The sequence below is a fragment of the Chamaea fasciata genome, unplaced genomic scaffold (assembly GCF_029207755.1).
Source record: "Chamaea fasciata isolate MVZ Bird 193981 ecotype frontalis unplaced genomic scaffold, bChaFas1.0.hap1 SCAF_26, whole genome shotgun sequence".
Taxonomy (NCBI): Eukaryota; Metazoa; Chordata; class Aves; order Passeriformes; family Sylviidae; genus Chamaea; species Chamaea fasciata.
The window spans coordinates 285702-307189 of NW_027094111.1; the positions used below are offsets into that span (position 1 = coordinate 285702).

At 63.3% G+C, this 21488-nt stretch overlaps 1 protein-coding gene across 5 annotated transcripts in view; it reads left to right on the forward strand.

Moving 5' to 3' along the window:
• Positions 1-5504: 5504 nt before the first annotated feature.
• The window catches only part of AHDC1 (AT-hook DNA binding motif containing 1), a 48840-nt gene continuing 32856 nt past the window's right edge, over positions 5505-21488 (forward strand). The window contains exons 1-2 of one of the 5 annotated variants that reach the window (XM_066204700.1): positions 5505-5689; positions 6197-6317. In XM_066204700.1, the coding sequence (XP_066060797.1) occupies positions 5542-5689; positions 6197-6317 (269 nt within the window). In that variant the 5' untranslated portion in view covers positions 5505-5541. The other 4 variants (XM_066204702.1, XM_066204704.1, XM_066204703.1 and 1 more) reach the window with 4 other exon arrangements.

Consider the following 21488-nt stretch of genomic DNA (forward strand, 5'->3'; position numbering starts at 1 on the left):
AATTTTCCTTGTAGCTTGGCCTCCCCAGCAGGGCCCAGCTGTGCCGGTAATGAATTCCTCAGCACTGATGGGAAGGAGGGACTGGCCCCCACCCCAGCCAGCAGGGCTCAGGCTATGGGGAAAATGCTGGGCATATGGGGAGGGGGCCCGGGGACCAGTGCCTGTGGGTTTGGGGACATACCAGGGGCTTAGGAGATAAGCTGAGGTGTTTGGGGACATACCAGGAGGCTTGGGAACGTGCCACCATCCCTGGGTACCACCAGGCATCTTCACAGCTCCTGCTTCCCCACCTCCTACAAGGGCTTTGGATCCCCGGGGCACATGGTGGTGGAGTGGAGCAGGGCTGCATGTGCCCCTGCTTCCCCATCCCAGGGAAAAATCCCTGGGGAAGGACCAGGCCCCCAGCCAGGCAGGGTGGCAGGCTGCCCGGGGCTGGGGGACAGAGCAGATTGTGTGGCAGGGACAGCTGAGGAGAGGAGGTGGTTGGCACCCGGCAGCCCCAGACACAGCCCCGGTGGCAGATTGTGGCCATCGGCTCTGGCCACCCCCGGCCTGGGGCTGGACCCTGAGGGACACGGCCTGGGGCTGGACCCTGAGGGTCACGGCCTGGGCACCCCATGGCCAGGGCACAGTCGCTGTCATCCCCTGATGTTTGGCACACACAGGCTCGGGCACCCTCCCGGCGCCCCAAACACCCTCTCCCTCTGGGCGAGGCACACACTTCTCACCCACACAATGTGTCCCTTGTCCCCACAACCACGGGGACACATGCTGTCCCTCTCCAGCGCTTGGGGGGGACAAAAAGCCCTTCAGACAAGGGGGACACCCCGGTCCAAACCCAGGCACAACACTGAGACAAAGTGGGGTTGGGGTCCCCAGTCTGTATCCCCTGGCACCGGTGCTGGGCAGGGTCCATTTGTGATTCATCCCCAGTAATTAAAATCTCCATTTAATCACAGCTGGAGGTTCCATAGACCAGGGCTGGCCTGGGGGGCCATGGGGACCCCAACCCCATCCAGGGAGCAATAGACTGAGAGGTGCTTCTGGATGGGCCCTGGTGTGCTGAGCTGCAGCTATGCCTGCCCCAACTCCATCCCTGTTCCTGCCCATTCCGGCCCTGTTCCCTCCCTTTCCTGCCCATTCCTGCCTCCTCATGCGTTCAAAGGGGCTGATCCCACCATCCTCTGTCCACCTCCCTACTTGAAATGATGCCACCCTTCCGTGTCCCCAGCCAAGGCCCCTTGTCCCCAGCAGTGCCAGTGGCAGGAGTGGGTCAGGACTGGTGGGGATTTGGCAGGTGCTTTTCCACGTGGTTGTGTCGCCATAATCCCTGTGCGAGGATGGCCGTGTCACCAGAGTGTGTGTCCCCCATTCTGCTGTCATGACTGTGAAAGCTCCTGGGGACAGGGAGTGGGGCCCGAGATTGCAGGTACCTGTGTGAAGGGGCTGAAGGGGGGATCCCTGTCCTGGTCCCCATCCCTCTGTGCTCCCCCTCTCCCAGCACGGGTAGGAGATGCTGAAAGGATTTTGCTGCGGGGTGACCACAGGCTGGGCAGGGGAGGGGCATCGATTTTATGTTAATGCTGGGCGGTATTGATCAGGGGTGGAGGGAGGGCTGTGGGTGGGCACAGCCAGCCCGGGATCACCCTTCACAGGGCTCCTGCAGCTCCCAACGGGGTCCACCCTGGGCCCAGAAGCGGTGGAGCGGTGGGGAAAGAGGTGAGGACTCCTCCAAAGGTGCTGCAGGCTAATTTTTCTGTCAGAGCTTGCGCTGAGGCCTTGAAGGGAAGAGCAGAGCTCAGAGCTGGGGGCTCTGCTCTGGGCCCTTCCCCTCCTGGCTGGCTGGTCCCTGCAGCACCAGGGAGGAGAGAGAGCAGCTCAGCACCACTTGCCCTGCCCTGCCCTGCACCCGAGGGTTAATCCAGCCTCATCAGGGCTCCCCGATGCTCCGCAGGACCCTCATCCCCACCGTGCCGAGCCCTGCTCGCCCCGCTCCTGCCCGCACGCCCTGCCCAGCCCATGTGGCCCGGCTCTGGCTGGCTGCTCTGGCAGCCCGGCAGGGGGGTCTGCAGCCAGCGAGCCCCCCGGTGCCGGGGCACAGGTGCGAGGACGCTGCAGATGGCCGGCGCTGCAGACCCTGGCACGGGGCACCCGCGGCATCGCCGCCCTCCCCGGGGCCCCTCGCCCCCAGATGCTGCTGGGGGCCCTCGTCACCGGGCGGGAGCCATCCCCCCCCACAGCAGGACGGGAGTTTGTGCCTGTGCCCCCCGGCCCCCGCTCCCCAGGGACTGGCACAACCCGCGGAGCTCCTGGGTCGTGGATCGGAGCCACGTCTCCGCGGCAGCAATGGCCAGACAACAGTGGAAAATGGCCAAAAATGCGGGTTTAGACTTGACCAGGCTTGAGCCTGCTGGTCCAGGCCTGCAGGCACTGTCCCCCCAGAGGGGAAACTGAGGCGCAGATGAATTTATCTGCAAACACCCAGCAGCTCAGCACCAGTCACTGTGAGGGGGCACCTTTTTCCACGGAAAAACAACAGATAATTGGGAAGAGCTGTGCACTGACAACAGCAGCATCTGTGACAGCCACGGGGGAGCAGCGGGATTTGGGGACGGAGGTTTTCTGGGCGTGGGAATGGTCAGGTGACAGAGCAAACATAGGCGATGGGGAGGGGGCACAGCGGGAGCCTTGCTCTGCTGGCCACGGGGCTGCTCGGAAATGGTTTTATTGGGAGAAATCCGTTAATGGTTTTGCTGCTGCTCCGGGGCAGCCCGGAGCTGGAATTCGGGGATGAATTGGGCTCTTCGGCCGCAGCTGCCTTTATGGAGGTGAAACCTGCCTGGCCCCAACTCTCCACAGACGTTGGAGGGGCAGGACACCTCCCCCCCCCCAGTCAGGGTCTCTGTACTGCGCTCCCCACAACGGCAGCTCCTGTATCCCAGCAAAGCATCAAACACCTTTCTCTGTCTCCTCGCCCCTCTATCCCCGTGCCCCCAGATCTCCCCCACAGCCCCCCTGTGCCTCCCGACCCCCTGCTCCCACGCCGGGGAGCTGGTGGCTTTCGGGGTGACAGCTGCCAGCACGCCCCCCAGCCCAGCCCAGCCGTCCCCGCGTTCCGGGGCCAGAGCCGGGCAGCCCACCCTGGTCCTGGGCACGGCGGTGGCTCCACGGGGGTGGGGAGGGGGCGGGTTGCGGGGACGCGGACTGAGCGGGGACAGCGGTGGCAAAGCAGCCACTAGATGGTAGCGTAAGTCCACGCCAACGCTGCTGACACAGCACTTGGCTGGGACAGGGTGCCCGGGTGACCCGCGTGGCCCCGGGGACCCGCCTCCGCCACCCACCTCCCCAACGAGAAAGAAATCCCGGCGGGGCTGAGCGCTCGCGGAGCGGCGACATGAGCGGCATGGGCACGGCTCGTCCGCCCCAATGTCCGCTGCCGTGGCTGGAGCCACCTGTCCCCACGGGAACAAGTGGGGGACCCCGCTCCCAAACCCACCGCATCCACCTCTATCCCTAACTCAGACTCTAGACCCCCAGACCACCGCAGGGCACGAGCCTGACTTGAGAGGGAACAAACCCAGGCCTGGGGACAAGCGGGATGACCTGCGAGGCAGCCGGTTCAGTGTGGGGGTGCTGGGCGCCCACGGGAGTCTGGCAGGGCCGGGTGGGGGTGTCCATCCCACCGCAAAGCTCCTCATTGAACTCCCCATCCTCCTCCGGCCCTGCCTGGGGCTCCATGCCAGACTGATATATATATTTTATGATAACTATAGAGATGCACTTCAAACCTGACAAAGGACTTTGACAGTTTTAAGCATCTCTTTGATTAATACATGACCTTTTAATGCTTTGGATTAAATTAATAAATCTTTTACATTCTAGCCCATTCTGCTTGCAATGTCATGTTTTTTGCACAACCTCTCTCTCTTCCCTGCCCTGTCCCTCTGTCCCTCTCCCCCTGTCCCTGCACAGGTACAGTAATCCACAGCCTTGCAATATTCATGGGGCACAGAGCCCTGCAAAGCGAGAAGGGAGGGATACTCCTCGGTGGTTTTTTGTATTTTTTTTTTTTTGAACCATCCCTAAAAATAGCAAGAAAATTCAAAGCTGACATTCAGGGCAAGGGGATGAGGAAGCCTGCAAAGTTGCTCACTCAGCCACCAGCAATTGCAGCGATCCTGTCTGCGTGTGCAGATTCCTCTGCTGACCGGGCTGGAGCCCAGGCCTCCACTCTGCTCCGCTTCCAGGAGCAATGCAGCCTTGCTCCCCAACCTGATCCAGGGTGTGCGGAGTCCGGCCGGTCCCCAACCCAGCCCCGCTGATCCTGGTGGGGTGCACGGACAGGATGGATCTGACACCTCTCCAGTTGCAATAGGTCCCAGCTGGAAGACAGCTCTCAGCATGACCCCGGCTCACCAGTTCATCCCAGTTAGCAGTGAAGCTGGGGTGATCTGCAGTTGAGATTCCTTCCTTGCTGCCTGTTGATCCAAAACCACACATGAAACCCCAAGCTGCCCCACAGAGGCAAGGCAAAGGGCCATTGTAAAGCCAGGTGCTGTGTCTCTCCCTGCACCCATGTGTTATTCCATTGATGACTCACGTGTTATTAGCAGCCAAGCAATATTCCCAATTCCCTGGAGTTAACCCTTCACTCCTCACTCACAAAAACACGATGTCATAACAAACATCACTGGTATTATCTACTTTAATTGTATTGTGTCTACCCAGCTCCAGGAACATTAACAGCGACAGCGACTTGGTGGTGGGGAGATGCTCCATGGAGCTGTGGGGAGGGAGGTTCTGAGGTGCTCAGGAAGTTGGGGGGCAGCTCCCTGCTCTGCCACCACTGTCCTGAGGGGCCTTGTTCACCACCTTTCCTCCTGGCACTCCCTTTGGCACATGGCTAAGAGGGGACACAGAAAAATTGGAGGAGCAGGATGTCAGCAAACAGCAGGGATATTTCCAGGCCTCAGATAGAGCTTTTGATTGAAAAAGAGAGAGACAGAAAAAAAAAAAAGGAGTTAAAAGTGGAGGGGGGGGTGGGAGGAAAAAAGGATGTGATTGGCTCCATGGGCACACTTGGCTCCATGGGGGTGTGTGAGGGCGCAGGGGTGCCGACTTGGAGACAGTGACGAAGTGCACCCCAGACTGCGGGGAGGGGACCTGCGGGGCGCTGGGGGTGTGAGTCCCCAAATCCTGCATCCCTAAGGAGGGGGTGCGCAGTGCGGGTGCAACCCGGGAGAGGGCAGCAATGCCCCGCACATCCCGCCGGGACCTCGGGCAGTGGGGGCAGCGGGGGGGGTTACCCTCCCCCCGGGGTGCCCGCCCCCAAAGTATCCCCTCTCTGTAAGTGTCCCCCCCTCCCAAAGCGGCGCCCAACGGCCGCGCGCCCATCCGCGCCCCTCCCTGCGCGCTTCGCAGCGACTGGGAGGAGAAAAAAAGGGGGGGGGAGGAAGGAGGGGAAAAAAAAGAGGGGGGGAAAGGAAGGACTACAAGGCCCGGCATGCCCCGGCGGTGCTGCACGGCTCCCCGGGGTGCCGGATGCTGGCCGTGCCGCTGACAGCGGAGCGAAGCGGAGCCGCGGTCCCCGCCGCGCACGGAGAGAGGAGCGAGGGGCTGGGCGCGCCTGGCCGCCGGCTCTGCTCCCCCCCTTTTATCCCAGCCCCCACAAAGCCGGGAGCGGCAGAAGGCAAGAGAGAGGGAGGAGGTGGTGGAGGAGGAGGAGGAGGAGGAGGAGGAGGAGGGAGGAGGAGGAGGAGGAGGAGGAGGAGGAGGAGGAGGAAGGGGGGAGGCAGCGGCAAGCCAGGGCTCTGCTGCGCTGTGTCTTTCTTTGCTTTCCGCAGGCGGCGAGCGGCGGAGGCGCAGAGGGGAGGTCGGTTCCCCTCCGCCTCCCGCTCCGCTGCCTTTTGTGTGTGTGTGAGAGGCGAAGGGGGGGGGGAGAAAAAAGAGGAGGAAAAAAAGGGGAAAAAAAGGTGAAAAAAAGGGGGAGAAAAAAAAAGAAGGAAAAAACGGGGAAAAAAATAAGCTAAGCGGTAGAGGGGAGAGAAAATCCCGGAAAAAATAAAATAGAGGGGTGGAGGGGGGGAGAGGGAAGGAGGAAAGAGCAGGCAGGGGACGGAGGAGGGGGCGGGCTGGCAGGAGCGGAGTTGCCTGGGGAGAATGTGAGCAGGAGGCGCTGGAAATGCTCTCGTTGAAGGTGGCGAGCGGTGCCGAGGGCTCCGGGACCCCCGCGGCCGGTCAGGACGCAGCCCCGGCGGGCGGCAGGAGCCACCCCAAGCGGGCGGGCTCCGAGGGGCGCGGAGCGCAGGAGCCGGCGGGTGAGTACCGGGGACCCCCGCCTTTGTGTGGGGCTGGGAGGGGGGAGGACACACGGGACACCCCCTTTGGGCAGAGCGGGCGGGGGGGGAGGAGGCGGCGTGTCGCGTGTATGTGTGTCCCCCCCCCCCGCGCCGTCCCCTCCGCTGAAGTTGCGCGGCGAGTTGGTGCCAAATTGCCGGAGTTTAATGGCACTTGTGGTGGGGAGGGGCGTGCGGGCGCGGGGGGCCCGGGGCGAGCCCCCCATTGCGCGGGGGCTGCCATCTCCGCGAGTTCGGCCGCCTCCCCCTGGACACCCCCCCGGCTCTGCCCCCCCGGGTGCGAGCGGTGAGTGACAGCTGTCAGAGCCGGCTCCGGCCACTAGAAGGCAGAGCCTGTCAACAGCGCGGGGGGCTAGGGGGGCTCCCCGGAGAACGTGGGGACCCCCCGGGGCACAGCATCCCACCGCCTTCCCCCGGCAGGCTGGCTGGGGGAGCGGCGGGCTGCCCCGCGGGGGGCACTCCCGGAAGGGTGCGGGGCGAGGGGCGTGCGGGAGGCTCCCCCAGCCCCGTCGGTGAAGTTGCGTGGTCCGTGGTGCGGGGCTCGGCGAGCGGTTGTTACTCCCGTGCCTGTCATCCCCCCTCTGATTTGTTTTTATCGATCAGCTGATTTAACCCCCCCCCGCGCGCGGCCCCTCGGTGCTTGCGACAGGGACCACGGGGGACCGCGGTGGCTTTGGCGGGGGCTGGAGTCACCCCACAGGGTCACGCTGACGCCAGACTCTCTGTGTTTGGTGTCCCCAAGGCCGACGCAGGTGGAGACACCTGAGTCCCCGCTTGTTTATGTGCTGGGGGGACGACGTGGCCGTGCCCACGACCAGGTGGCCTCGTGCCTCCAGCCCGTCTGCCCGCGGCTGCCAGGAGAGCCCCCCAAAAGCAGCGGGGTGAGCTCATTGTGTGCCACAGTGCGCGGTGGAGTCACTCCAGATTTATCCTGGCGTGACGGAGAGCAGAAGCGAACCCCCGGGGTGGCGGGCACGGATCCTGCCCCGCTCTCTTTCCCACCCTGGTGCCGGCGTGGTCTGAGTCGGGGGCGCGTGGTCCAAATTGGGGCCCCGTGGTCGGAATCGAGGCCCCCCTCCCAAGCCTCTCCCCCCTTCCTCGCCCCCCCAGGTGTCCCCTTACACTGGCTTCTCCTGCTGGGCTGTGGAATTTGCAGGGGAGGGTGGTGGTGGTGGTGGGGAGCGGGGGGTGGAAGAGGAGGGCGGAGGGGGGGGGCTGGAGAAGGGATGGCGCGGCGCCAAATTCCGCTCTGCCATGTCTCTGTAACCTGAATAGGCCAACTCCATCCCCGGTGCGAGTCCCCCGGGGCTCTGCCGCGCTCCGATGCAGTCAGGCGGGAGGTGGCTTTCGCTCGGCGGTTGGCGTGTCCCCCCTCTAGAGCCCGCCAGCCCCAGTCCGGTTCCCTCCCGGACACCGGCCGGAGCCACCGCGCGCCCGCCGGGAACCGGTCGGGCAGGAGGTGGAGGTGGTTTGGGGGCGAGGGGTTGGCACCGTGGCGGGGACGGGGTAGCCAAGGACATCCCCGGAGCGGGGCGGCCGGCGGGGGAGAAGCCATGGAAGCCCGTGGAAGGTTACGGGAAGCCTGGGGGGGCCGGCGCTGCCCTGGCCTCCTTAGAGGAGGCAGCAGAGACCCGGGGCAGGCTATTTCTGCTGAGATCCCGAGGAAAGCTCTGGGAGAATTGTGGGCTTCTATAAATAGTGTGTGTCAGCCGAGTGGAAACAGGGCCTTGAAATGCTCCTGCTATTCTCCCGAGTGCTTGGAACCAGCTCTTGGTAAACAGGGCAGCGGTGGGGAGGGCTGTTTCCTTCTTCCGGGCTCGGTAACAGGAGCGGGAGGGATGTGGGGGGGATTTTTGCCTGGTGATATGGCAGCGTTCCCCCCCTGGGGCCGGCCGGCTGGATGCTGGGCTGTGGCCGGACTGCCCGGATGCGGGATGGCCCCTGAATGCGTCGCAGATGTGTGTCCTCCCCCACTGCTGTCCCCTCCCCGCCCCACTGCCCGCCAAACTTCGGGGCTGGGATGTGCCGTGTGGTCCGGTCGTGGTCCTTGGCGAGCCGGTGATGCTGGGGGAGGTTTTTGGGATGTGAGGGCTCAGCTGGCCAGGAGGTGCTCAGCACACCCCCTCCTCTGGCCGGCATAGGGCTGCGTGGGGTCACAGCCCGGTTCCCTCCCTTCTCACCGCGTGTCCATCCATCCGTCCGTCCTGGCTGGAGTTGTTCCCGCTCTGCCTCAGGGCACATGCTGAGCGATGCCTTGGCCCCGTGTGCCTGCTGGAGGGCAAGGATTTGGTCCCAGGGGACCTTCCCAGGCATGTCTGGACACCCAGGGTGCTGGGGACTTTGTTCCTCAGGGGGTTCTGTGTGCATGACACATTCCCAGGGTGTTTGCTTGGCTCTGGGGCACATCCCAGCAGCCCCAGTGCTGTGGTGAGCGTTCAGCTTCCCACGATGACCTGGCACCGTGCTCGTTTGTCACCACCCCTCGCACCCACACCCCAATATTCACCCTGTGCTGCAGACAGTGGCTCGAAAGCTGCCTTGTTATTATTTTCCTTAAAAATAACACAAAAGGGAAATAACTGGGCTGTGCTTAGCACCCCACTGGGAGTTTTTAGGGTGATGTACAGTGGGCTGAACGGTGGGAGGGATCCAGGGCACTTCTGGTGGGATTTGGTGCTGGATTCGGAGTTCACCGGGGTGTCACAGGCCTGGGGGGCCCACCCCATCCCTGTGTGCTGCCTGCCCGGGTGCTCAGTGCTGGCACAGCGGTGCGTGTTCTCGGCGTGGGTGGGAAGGGGTGAGCGCCAGTCCGGTGGGGTTTTTTTTCCCTTCTCCATCTTTTTTTTTTTTTTCCTTTTTTCTTTCTTTTTTTTTTTTCCCTCCCTCTCTGTGGGTTGAGCGTTGGGGCGACAGACAGGGAAAGTCTGAGCAATGGTCTCCGTGCTGGTGCTGTCTTCAATCACCGCGTCCCAGAATCCCTCGCTCTGGGCCTTCTAGGCACAAGGGCTTACAGCGAAAATCGGCAGCTGCAGCTGCGAGTGAAAGCACAAGAGCCCGGCTGGGTCTTTGGCATCGGCAGGAGAGCAAAAAAAAGCTGGGGGAGGCGAGGAGGGAAGGGAAAAGGCGGGGGGAAATGTGCCCTGTGGTTTTTTTCCAGGCTTGCCACCGAGGGTTGTGTTTCAGAGCATCGGTTCCCGGGCGCGGGAAGAGGCGGGAGGATGGGGGGTGCGGAGCGATGCCTCCGGGGAGCTCATTAAAATCTGTCGGCTCCCCCCTTTCGCTGGCCGAGAGAGGCTGGGTATGGAGGGAAGGAGGGAGGGACGTGCTGGGAAGGAACATGCCGGCAAACCGGCTGCCCGGTGGGGACAGTTGCCGGCCCGGGCAGGAACGCTGCCCCGGGGGCTCACCTGTCGGAGCACGTCGGCCGCGGCGTGCCAGCGAGGCCGTGACAGGGGCTGGCGTGTGCCGGGGACTCCCTCGGCGCTGCCAGAACCCCCCAGATGCTGAACCGGGCTCAGAGGGGCGATGGGATGCCGGGATGGCGGTGGGGAGGTGATGGGCGTTTGGGGTGGTGCCGGGGGTCAGTGGGGTGCAAGCAGGAAGGGGAGTGTGAGTGGGAGGTGTCAGCACGAGCATGGGCAGCGCTGGGAGTGTTGGCTGTGCAGGAAGGGTTTGGTGTGCAGGCAGGGTGTGCGGACAGGGTTTGGTGCACGGGCAGACGCTGGCGTGCGGGAAGGGTTTGGTGTGCAGGTGGTTCGGTGTACAGGACAGGGGGTGCAGGCAGGGGTTGGTGTGCATGGGCAGAGTTCAGTTTGCAGGCAGGATTTGGAGTACTGTCAGGGTTTGGTGTCCAGGCAGGTATTGATGTGCATGGGGAGGGTTTGGTGTGCAGGCAAAGATTGATGTACAGGGATGAGGCTGCCCCGGAGATCCTGGGTGCTAAGGGGGGTCTGGGCGGGTGTTGGCAGGGGACCCACCACCCTGGCAAAAATACCTCCTTCCCCTCCCCAGTGAAGGAGACTGACAGTGTTGGGGATCCCTCTTGCCATTCCAAATCCTGTGGCATGCTGGAGGGAGAGCGGTGGTGCAGCCTGCCCTGGCACAATGCGGGGAGATGGAGGCAGAATGTGGTATTGATCCTGTCAGAGGGAGAGCAAAGCAGTTCTGGCATCCTCCAGCTCCAGTCCTCTGCCCTTCCCACTGCTAAACCAGCTCCAGGCAGAGGGAGCACCATGCCATGCCATGCCATGCCATGCCATGCCATCCCATCCCATCCCATCCCATCCCATCCCATCCCTCAGCTGCTGCTGCTGCCTGCAGGGCCTCAAGCCCCACGCACACTCTCCCTTCTTCTCTTCCCTCTTCCCTTTTCGCCTCCTGCTGACTTCAGCGCATCGGCTTGGGCTCAGCGCCTGAACATTCCTTGCAAAACCTGGGCCTAAAATATCTGGAGGAGGATGGAGCGCCTTGGGCGAGGGAGATGAGCTCCTCAGCTGCAGGAAAGAGGGAGGCTGCCGGGCTGGAGGCAGCAGGGACGCTCTGCTCCCTGCCAGCTGCCAGCCCCGCTGGCCCCCCGGGAAAACGTCAGGAATAAATCTTGCTGGTGAAGTTGGCGGCTTGGTTTGGTTTGGTTTGGTTTGGTTTGGTTTGGTTTGGTTTGGTTTGGATGTGCCCAGCAAAAGCAGGGGCAGGAGGGGAGCACAGCACCCTGTGGAGCACCAGATGAGTGACACGGAGCGAGGATGGTGTTGGGGAGTGGGTTGACAGAAGGGCATGGTGGCATGGAGTGTGGTGACAACAAAACAGGATGACAGGGAGAGGAGGGTCACAGGGAACAGGGTAGCAGGGTGACAGTGGATCAGGGTGGCGGGGCATGGGATAAAGGGGGAGCAGGAGAACAGGGTGCCATGGGAGAGGGGTGGCAGAGAGCAGGGTGACGGGAGCAGGGTGACAGAGGAGCAAGGTGGCAGTGAAACAGGATGGAAGGATGACAAGGGAGCAGGGTGGCAGGAGAGTGAGCTGGGTTGGGGTGGCTGAGGAGGGACAATAACTGCTGGGAGGGAGGTGCTAGGCGGGAGCTGTGTGAGAACCAGTTTGCGAGGTCCAGATTGGCAGCAGATCCTGAACCAGGAGGAGCTGAGCATCCATACGGCCCCTGCCGAGATCAGACGCGACGACAGCGACTCGGTTTGGGGGAAGAAATTGGAGGCGGGGGAAGCTTTTTTGCTGAAATGAAATTTGAACCCCAAAGTGGGAGGGAAGTGGAGGTGGGGGGCACGGCTCTCTCCACATGGTTATTACTGCTGTTTTCCACCCAGCTGAAAGGAGAATGTAGCTTAATATGGACCCGCGGGGAGGAGAAGCGCTCGGGAACGGGGATTTGGCAGGAGGGAGCTGGGAAACAGCGAGAGGAACGTAGAGGTGAGAGTGGCCAGGGCTTTGCCCAGGGAGGAGAGGACGGAGCCGGGCTGGAACAAGGCGCTATTGTTCTTGGCGAGCAGGGGGCCGGCCGCGGCCCCCCCAGACCCGCAGAGCTGGCGCGGATGTGGGGAAGGTTTTTGGGACCGGTTTTTCCCGGCGGATTGCTGGCTGGGGAGTGGGAAGAGCTCACTGTGCTAGGGTGCACGAAAGGGAGCTCGCGAAACACCCGGAGAGGCAAAGGGAGAGTCTGGCGTTTGATGGGGAGGTGATGGCAGGTGAGAGGACAGGGGTGAGTAAGGGGGAATTTCGGATCAGTGAGTGGCAGTGGGGGTGGTGGGGCAGGGGATTGGTGGCCAGAGGACGATGTGGGAATGGGGCAAAACCCCGTGTTCCTCACTCTGCCAGCACAGCAGCTCCTGCCTGATGCTTGTGTGGGGCCGGGGAGGTCAAAACGGAGGGTCTGGGGACCTTGCTGGCCTGGGGACCTCTGTCACCCTGTGATTACGTCCTGCCACAATCCCCTCTTATCTGCTGGCATCTCTCCAGTGGTCCCCACTGGGCCCTGCTGTCCCACATGTCCCCTCGGTCCCTGCCCCAGCAGCTGACATCGCTGCCCTCAGCACTTCACCGCTGCTGTTGATGTCACGGCCACATTGCCAGAGCCATCGGCTGTCCCCCAGGCCATGAGAGTGCTTGGGGACTCCCCAGGGTGCCAGTGAGCAGGACTGTGGGGAACCAGGGAGGCTCATGGGGCTGGAGGAAGAGGAGGAGGAGGAGAATGGAGGGATGTGCAGTCCCATGGGCTCTGGGAGCTGTGGCCAGGGAGGGGGTGATGAGGCAGGGGCCAGGCTCAGGGCAAAGCTGAGCTTATCCCAGCCTTTCCTGGGCTCCCCGTGCCTCGGTCCTCCCAGCCCAGCTGGAAAAGAAAGACCCCCCTGCAGCACATCCCTGGCATTTGCTCCCCATCCCCCCCCCCCGTTCCCACCTCTGTGATGCTTCCAAAGCAGCGATGCCCTAAAGGCAGCAGAAGCACCTTCGCAAGTGCACACTAAATATTTGAACACGCTTGGGTGGCTCTGGCACCGCTGCTGCTCTCACCCTTCCCCATCCTCTTCCCCGGCCTCTCTGGACCCCCCAAATTTAGTGGGTACCCCTCCTTTCCTTTAGTGGGTGCTCCTCCTTTCCTTCCAGAGAGGGGTGTGATATTTGCTCAGCAGCTCTTGCTCAGAATTATTTGCTCCAACTGAGGCAGTGCTTGGCATCACCGTGTCACCCCAGGTGTTGTCATCGCACGTCCCCCCCTCCCCAGCCCACCCGCTGCCAGCCCTGGCTGCACGTGGTGGTACCATGGCATCCGCACGACGCCCGCCTCCCCATCCTTCATCCCTCCTCTTCCTCCCAGCCTCAGCACCCTGCAGCCGGGCTGGGCGCCCAACGGGGCGGGAAGGGGGGGAGCAGCGTTCCCCTCCCCTCCCCGGCATTCCTTGGGAGTGAAACACAAGAGCTGGCAGGGCACTCCTGCTTTCTCTGGCCTCCGCTCCTCCGGTGCCTGAACAAAGCCCTCCTGCCTCTCCCAGGAACCTGGGGTTTGAAACAGGAGAGACGGTTAGTGCTGCGTGGCAGTGTCCCCCTCAGGCATGTTTTGGGTTCTGTGGTGGGTGGGGGACAGAGGTGGGCACAGTCCCCGTGGGGGGCAGCTCTGGACAGGGTACCCCAGAGTGCCCACAAGCACCGTGCCTGCCTCAAGAACTGTTGGCATCCTCCCCAACCTGGGTTTTGCGTCCCCACCATCTCACTGCCATCATATTGCCATGGAAACTGAGCCCTGAAGAGTACCAGTTCAATCCCAGTTTGCCCCCAGTTTGATTGTAGTTTGGCCCCGGCTCTCTTCGTAACACATCCGTGACAACACGGGTTGGTGTATCCTTCATCCCATGATGCAGGATGATGCATCCCACGGGGAATGTGTGCTCCATCCCCCTTCCCAATGTCCAACACCCCCCTCCTCACCAAACAAAGCCCCCCCACCCTCCCCACCACCCCCGGTGAAGCAGGCCCCTGCCGGAGCGCAGTCCCCGACAGCGAAGGTTATTTTAATGGATGCATTACTTTAAACGAACCCTCCGCCATCTGTTCCACCCCCTAATTACGCATGCAAAAAAAAGCCCATCTCACAGCCAGCGCAGGAGAAAGTAAAGATATAAGTGATTTAAATGCATGTATCTGCAGCTCCGCCAGCAGCTGGGCTGGGCTGTGCTCCTCAGCTGCCTGGTGAGCTGGGCAACTTGGAGGCAAGAAGGCAAAAGGGATGGTTCTCCTGGATCCGGCCGTGCCAACACCTCGGGAGGGCGGCCGTGGCGCTGGGTGGGTTTGGAGCACGGTGGCTGTACCCATCCCTCCCTCCATCCATCCTGCCGTGGCCTCTCCCCATCACCCCCTGAAGGTTAGCTCTGCCTGCCGGCTGCCAGCCTCGGTGTGGCGGCGGCTGAGCCTTCAAAGCGCGGGGACACGCCACCGTCCCCAGGCTGCCGCGGTGCATGGCGGGGGCTTGGCGGGGAGTGCCCCCCAGCTGGGCCGGGCTCCTTGTCCTGACACTGTTCCGAGGTGGCTGAACGGGCGGGGGCTCCCACGGGGATGAGGATGGGTGTGCGCAGCCTCGGGGTGACACTGGGTGCTTGTCCTCTGCAAGAGAGGCTGAGGAGGGGAGGCTTTCCCCCATGCTGCTTTTCCCAAGCAGCAGCTCTGTTCCTGTGAGCCATCCCAAGATCCAGGGATCTCAGCCCTGAACGCTCCCATGTGGTCTTTGATCCTGGGAGTCTGTCCTCTGGGACAGCGGAAGGGGAGAGTGGGGTGGGGGCTGAATGAGACCTGCTTGGAGAGGCAGAGCTCATTGGTGATGAAAAAAGCCCCATTTTTACATCAGTCTGCTTTGGGGAGTCCCAGCAGGGACAGGGAGGTGACAACAGTTTAGGGGGCTGCGTCTATCCCGTGTCTAGGGGGAAACGGGGGAACCCCGCATCCAGGGCTGCCCCACTGTGACTCAGTTTCCCCCATCCCCAGTACAAACCACCCAGAGGGATGGGATGGGTGACTGGCGTGGCTTTGGGTGACCCCGCAGTGGCAATGCAGGACCACGACCACCATAGCAGGGCCACCGCTTGGCGCCGGAGCTGACGGCGGTCCTGGGTGCCCGTCGTTCCCCCCTCTCCCTCCGTCTCCTTCTCTCCGTGCCTGACTGCAGCAGATGCGCCAGCTCTGCAGGAAGAGGGAATTAAGTTGGGCTGGAGGAATTTTAAAGATTGCTGCAGGCCTGAGGGTCTTAGATCCCCCCGCGGAGATGGGCAGTCATGCAGAATTAATCCTATCGGCAGCCTGGCTCGGCTTCAGCCGGTGCAGAGCTCCGGGAGAGCGCGCGGGAGCGCGGGGGGCGATGCTGGGGGCGGCTGAGAGAGCCCCGGTGCCTCTCGGCGTCGATGGGAAATTAATAATGAAAAATTAAAAGCCCCAATTCAGCCTTTCACCCCCCCTCCTTCCTTCTCCCCATCAGCCTGGAGGTGGGACTCGTGGGGGGGAGGAGGTGGGTGGATTCTGCAAAGCTTAAGGAAAACCTGTTTGCCGTAGCCAGCAGAGCCCGTGGTGGGAGAAAATGCCGGGGCCACATCCTGCTCCCGGAGCACGGAGCTGTGGCACAGCCGGGGCTCGGCCATGTGCCACGAGGGGCTGGCCGGGCCTGGCGTGGGGACACCCCCTTGCTGCCATCACCCAGCTCCATCTGCAGTGAGGTCACACAGGCAGGAGCAGGCTGGGGTGACAGCGGGCAGGTCGGGGTGACAGGAAGGAGGTTGTGTCAGGAGCGGGTTGGAGCGGCGGTAGGAAGGCTGAGGTGGCAGGAGGCAGGCTGGGGTGGTAAGAGCGTGTTGAAGTGGCAGGAGGCGCTGGCAGGAGGCCACTGCGCTGGACACAGGGACACACCAGACATCCCCACGTGCTGCACCAGCCGCCCGCAACATCCAAGGGGACGCCAGGGTGACATCTGGGTGCCCCGTGGCTCTGCCAGCCCCACAGGCAGCCTTGTCCCTGTCGTCCCTCCTGGCTGCGGGGGCCGCGGTGCCACCGTGCCAGCGGGCTCGGTGGCTGCGTGACGCCGGGCAGGGTGGCCCGCGAGGGCTCTGCAGCTGCTGCCGAGCCCTCTGCTCCTCCAGTTTATAAATAATGCAGCGCCGAGGCGTGTTGGCAGTGCCCGCACACGCCTGCAGCCCTGGCGTGGCGGCGGGGCTTTGGGGGCGAGCGGCGGGTGCTGTCACCCCGGCACGGTGACACCGAGCCGTGTCATCCCGGCGGCGAGGTGGCGAGCCCCGGTGTGCCCCCCTCCCCTTGCCCCCACCCTGTCCTGTCCCGGCCCCACATGTCCGGGATGGGTGGTGGCGGTGGTGGGTGCCCGCGGTGACCCCACGCGTGGGGACGTCCCCAAGCCTCACGACAGTGGCGCGGATGGCGACGCGCAGCTTGCAGGGTTGCCATGGCGATATGCTGGCGCTAACGAACCCGAGTAAACATTAACGAGGGAGAGCCCCACGCGGGTGGGTGCGAGCGTGGGGACCCAGGTGTCCTGCGGGGCTGGGTGCTGGGCTGGGGACACATCCTCCCCGTGTGGGGTGCACCCGGGAGATCCCCCCAGGTGGTCCTCTCCAGGTGCTGTGTGACGCTGTGGTTTAATGGTTAGACTGGGAGCTCCGGTGAAGTCCTTGGGGGCAGCATGTCAGTTCCCTCCTCAGTTTGGGGGCACCCGGAGTGGGAAGGGCCCCACCTTGAGGTCCCCACCTGTCGTGCCCTGGCACTGCTATCCCAGTCTGGCCACGGTCGCCCTCTCTGTGCAGCACCCGTGGGTGCTGGCTTGGAGGGGGAATGAGTCCCCAGGGTGCCCCCGGCGCTGGTGGGGACCTCGGGGTATTCCTGGCAGCAGCTGCCACTGCCGCTGCAGTTGTCACCATGAGTCAACTCCCGGCGTTCCTCCTTTCCCATGGCCACGCCGGCACAGGGACCCACACCCTGCTTTGGGTGGGGGTCGGGGTGGGGGCAGCCCCCGCACCAGCACCCCCACCGTGCCCGAGGTCCCCTCCAACATCTAATGGTGCTGCAGCTCATTAAGCGGAGGTGCAGGTGCCCCCGGTACCTTCATCCTCCCGGAGGGCTCTTAATGAGCGGCTGCTAACGAGCGCCCGCGCTCCCCTTCCAGCCCCGGGAAGAGGCTGATTGGCGAGAGGCGCCCGGGAGCGACGCGCGGGCTCCTTTCAGGGCCTTCGAGGGGTCCAGCGACCCCTTTGCCACGCTGTAGACATGGCCTTTGCACCGTGCACGAGGGTCCCATGTCGCCAAAACCGCACCGGTGTCTCATCTGTCCCCTGCTTCAGTGTCACATCAGTGTGTGCATCGTGGGCACCTGGTGCCCTGTGCCTCAGTTGCCCCCCGCTCCCTCCCTTGGGGACGCATGGCCTTGGGGATGGGCACTGGTGCTCACACACATGCAGAGGTGTGGGTTGAGGCTCCCGTTGGTCTTCCCAGCCCCGTTGTTTTCCCCAGAGTCACACTGCACAAAGCCGCCCCTGGCAAGGCCTGCTGGGGTCGGTGTGCACGGGGACCTCCAGGGGGTTTGGCAGAGGGGCTGTGTGCGTCCCGTGCACCCCAAAAACAACCCAGTGGCACTGATGTAGGGTGCAGGGCAGTGGGTGCCAAGAGGAGGTTGGCTGGGGGCTCAGAGGGGCTCTTAAGCTCATTCCCCTCTTTTGGGGGCTGTATGGGGGAGACCCCATCCTGCAAAGAGCCATCGACCCGCACCAGGGCTGGGTCCCGCCGCTCCCCACCGAAGGGAGCCCTAATCCTCAGTGACACGGTGCCCAGCTCCACAGTGGCTAATTGTAGTGTCCCCAGCTGAGGATTACAGTTTAAAGCAGGAAAGGAGCAGCAGGAGCAGATGAGATCCTGAGCAACAAAGCTCCTGTTCCCCTGCAAAGCGAGTTTTATTAGGGGTATAATTAAAAGCTGACAGGAGGGGAAAATCATGGGGACGGTCAGGGTGAGGGATGAAGCCACCTGAAGGTCCCTGTGTCCCCCCAGGCATCCCACCCGCCAGCTTCCCACTCTGACCACAGCGTTTCTGGCAGAGCAGGAGGGAGCAAGATGCTGGGCTGGCAGAGGAAATCCAAACTCGGCCCCTATGAAAGGGGCTTTGTGTGCCCAAGGAGCAGCCCTCCTCCTTCTCCTTCTCCTCCTCCTCCTTCTCCTTCTCCTCCTCCTCCTCCTCTTCTCCTGGCCGCAGGGCCACTTTCCTGCCTGGGGGTGGCCTAAACCTGGGTGCCAGAGGGAAGATGAGGCGCAGAGCAGCATGGCAACCCTGTGACCTCCTGCCCTGCCCTGAGATTTTCCCCATTACTTGTACCCATGGCTGTGAGTCCCTGGGGATGTGCTGGGGTCCCCCATGAGTGCCCCAACTGGTGCTATCCCTGCAGAGTCCCTGGGATGGTCCTCTGTATCAGGACTGGCCAAGGCACTGGAAGTGGAGAAGGAGCTGCAAGGACAGAAAGACACAAGGACAGAGGGACATCTTCCCGTCCCTTTCATGCCACCTGGATTGCCCTTTCCCAAACCTGCTGCCTGCCTCAGTTTCCCTTTCCCTCCTCACGAGTGCTATGCCTGCATGACGGGACCCCTGATCACCCTGGGGGAGTTCAAGCCTCCTTGGTGACCCCGGCTGCCCCCGCAGCCATGGCTGACGTCCCCTGGGAAGGGAACACTTTGCAGCACCCAGCATTTGGCATCTTCCTGGGTTTCCGCTCACAGGAAGATCCCTCCAGTGCCAGTCTGGTCCCGTGGCAGGAGGAGGGTGGGCGTGGGCAGGGACCCCCAGCTGGGAGCTGAGCACTGGCCACCTTGGCCTGGCCCAGCCCCAGCCCCAGCGGGCAGCGGGGGGCTTGTTCTTTGCCTGGACAGGAAGATGAATGAATTCCATTATGGGATCGCGATTTTATTCCACGTGTCAGGGAGCCTGAGATTAACTTGCTCACCGGGCTGTGACAAACCCAGACACCCGCGTGCGCGCTCTCCAGTGCGGGGGCTTCACACGCTGGCCGGGCACGGAGCTGCTGAGACCCTGCCATGCCCACCCAGGGCAAGGAGAGCCATGCCCATCCACACTGATTCCAGCTGGGAGCCCTCCAGCACCTGGGGAAGGGGCAAAGACCAAGGTCAGGGGCCTGGCACTGCCACTGTGCTGTCCCACGTCCTAAAGGTCCTTTGCCCGCCCAAGGACTCGTGTCTTGCAGACAGGCAAGGGGTGAAGCATGATCCCAGCACAGCTCTGGGAGGCCACGTGCAGCCAAATACCAGGCTGGGAGGAAGGAAGGAAGTGGGACATGGGGGCTTGGGGCCTTCACTACAGCTGATGACACTGGGGACTTGACAAGACCAACGGGCTGCCCTTATCTCACCTCAGCCAGGTGCTTGCCCGCTTTGGGAGGACATCAGGGCGGAGCAGTGGTGTCGGGGCCGTGCTGTGCTGTGCCATGCAGTGCCGTGCCGTGCTGTGCCGCGCTGTGCCGAGGCGCGGGGCCGGCTGCTCTCCCCTCACCGCCCCCCCCGCGCGGGCGCAGGCAGCTGGCTCTGTTTGCTGGAGGCTTTGCGCATTCCAGTTCGTGGGTCACTCGCCTTCGAAACCTCTCCGGGGACAGAGGCAGTTGGGAGCCGTAACAAACAACCCAAGGGCTCCAGTGACGCCCGCGCCCGGCACTGCCTGCCAGCTCTGGGGTGGGGGGGCTTGGGAGAGGGCCCCCTGCTCCCCTGGGGTGCTGGAAGGGAGCTCTGGGGCGGTGCTGGGAGGTCCCAGTACGAGTAATCGGGGAGGAGGGACATGCTGAGCAGGTTTCCGTGCAGGAGGTGGGAGTGATGACTTTTGGGGGAGCAGTGGAGAGCGCAGGAGGAACGCTGTGGTCACTTTTGCATTGGGGACGGGGTACAGAGTGGGGCACTGGCAAGGGGGGCATCATCCATGATCCGTATGGGAAGAGGTGGTGGAGTTGGCCAGGCACGGTACAGGCAAGAGGGGAACGTGGGCAGCAAGTATGAGGTGGCTCAGGGCTGGTTATGGTGTCCTGGAATGTGCGTCGGAGCCATCCTGAGGAGTTCCTGGGTCCGGTGGGGTGGTGGGAGAGGGGTGGGAGCGCAGCACGGCTTGGGGAGGCTGGGCGGTGCAGGGAAGGTCAGCCTTGGCCAGATGCAGCCACTCCACCCTCCTCCAGTGCTTTGCACATTAATGCAAATGCACTGGCCTGAGTGGTTCATTAGCAGCATGTGGAATGGAATAATGCATCCGCATCCCATTAGCCTAATGAAAAAAAGGGAGCCGGCACCTGGAACAAAGCTGCCGACTCTTGGCTAGTGCTCTGGCTCGGCCATGCTGGGCCGTGGGGGCCCCCCTTCCCTTCCCCTCCCTTCCCCTCCCTTCCCGTCCCTTCCCCTCCCTTCCCGTCCCTTCCCTCTGCTGCCCCAGCCATCGCCCGCCCAGCCCTCTGAGCATCCCCGTGCCCAGCGCTGCGGAAGGGGACCCCATCCCCAGGGTGTCACCATGGATCCCATTCCCAGGACGTCACCACGGCAAAGTGCAGCCCCAGGAGGACTTCAGGGTGGTCCCAGCATCACCCCTCAGCATCCCAGGGTGGGAGAGGGATCCAAGCCAGTAGTGCCACAGAAGCATTGGCTGGGTGTTGAGATGTCTCCGTGTCCCTCCTGCAGATCCTGAAGGATTCAGGGGCACCCCAGGGTGAGCAGAGCCGGTCGCAGCATCATCCTTCTGCATCCCCGAGTGGGAGGGGGTCCAAGCTGGGAGTGCCGCAGTGGCGCTGGCCGGGTGTCGAGATGTCCCCATGTCCCTGGGGCCGGGAGCGCGGAGCCTGAAGGATTAGAGGAAACATTGCCAAACAAACCAGGCTGTGCCGGAACCAATTAGCCTCCAGCAGGCAGAGTTTCAGATGCTGTTATTTCTGCCTCTTCTCTTTTCTCTCCCTCCTTCTGTCTCCCCCTTTCCCCCTCCCCGGCCCTCCCCAGCCCCTCCTGCCCGCCCCCAGCATCCCTGCTCTCGCCATTCCTCTCCGTGTCGGAGCTTGTTTTGGGCACTGGCTCTGGAGTGAGTCATGCCGCGCGTAGGGGATTTTAAAAGCTTTCTGCTGTCGCTGGGAAGCCGGTTTGGGCTGCTCCGACACTGGGGGTGGAGCGCCGTGCCTCGCAGACAACCCTCGTCTGGGGAACCCAAAAAATTCCCCCACCCCGATGCCCCGAACCCCTGGGACCCCAGGCTCCCCCCCCCCCCCCTTTGCGGGGGTCGGCTCCGTCACCCCAGCCAGCGGTTGAGTCACAGGCGAAACTTTCGAGCCGTTGGAGCTTCCTCCGCCGGGCCCCTCTCCGAGGAAGTGGTCTGCCGGGGCGTCGAGCCCGGCGGGGCGGTTGCCCCGTCCCGGTGGGTGCAGCACGCAGGCGCGGGCGGCCAGCGCTGGAGCTCGAAGCGTGGGAGACTTTTTTTTTTCCACCCCCCTTTCCCTCCCTCCTTCCCTCCACTGCCGCCTCCGCCGGCCCTGCTGCCAAACCCGGGGTGGGGGCCCTCCGGCACGACCCTCCCGCCAGTCCGCAGCTGGCCGCGGTCCCCCCCCCTTCATCCTCCTCCTC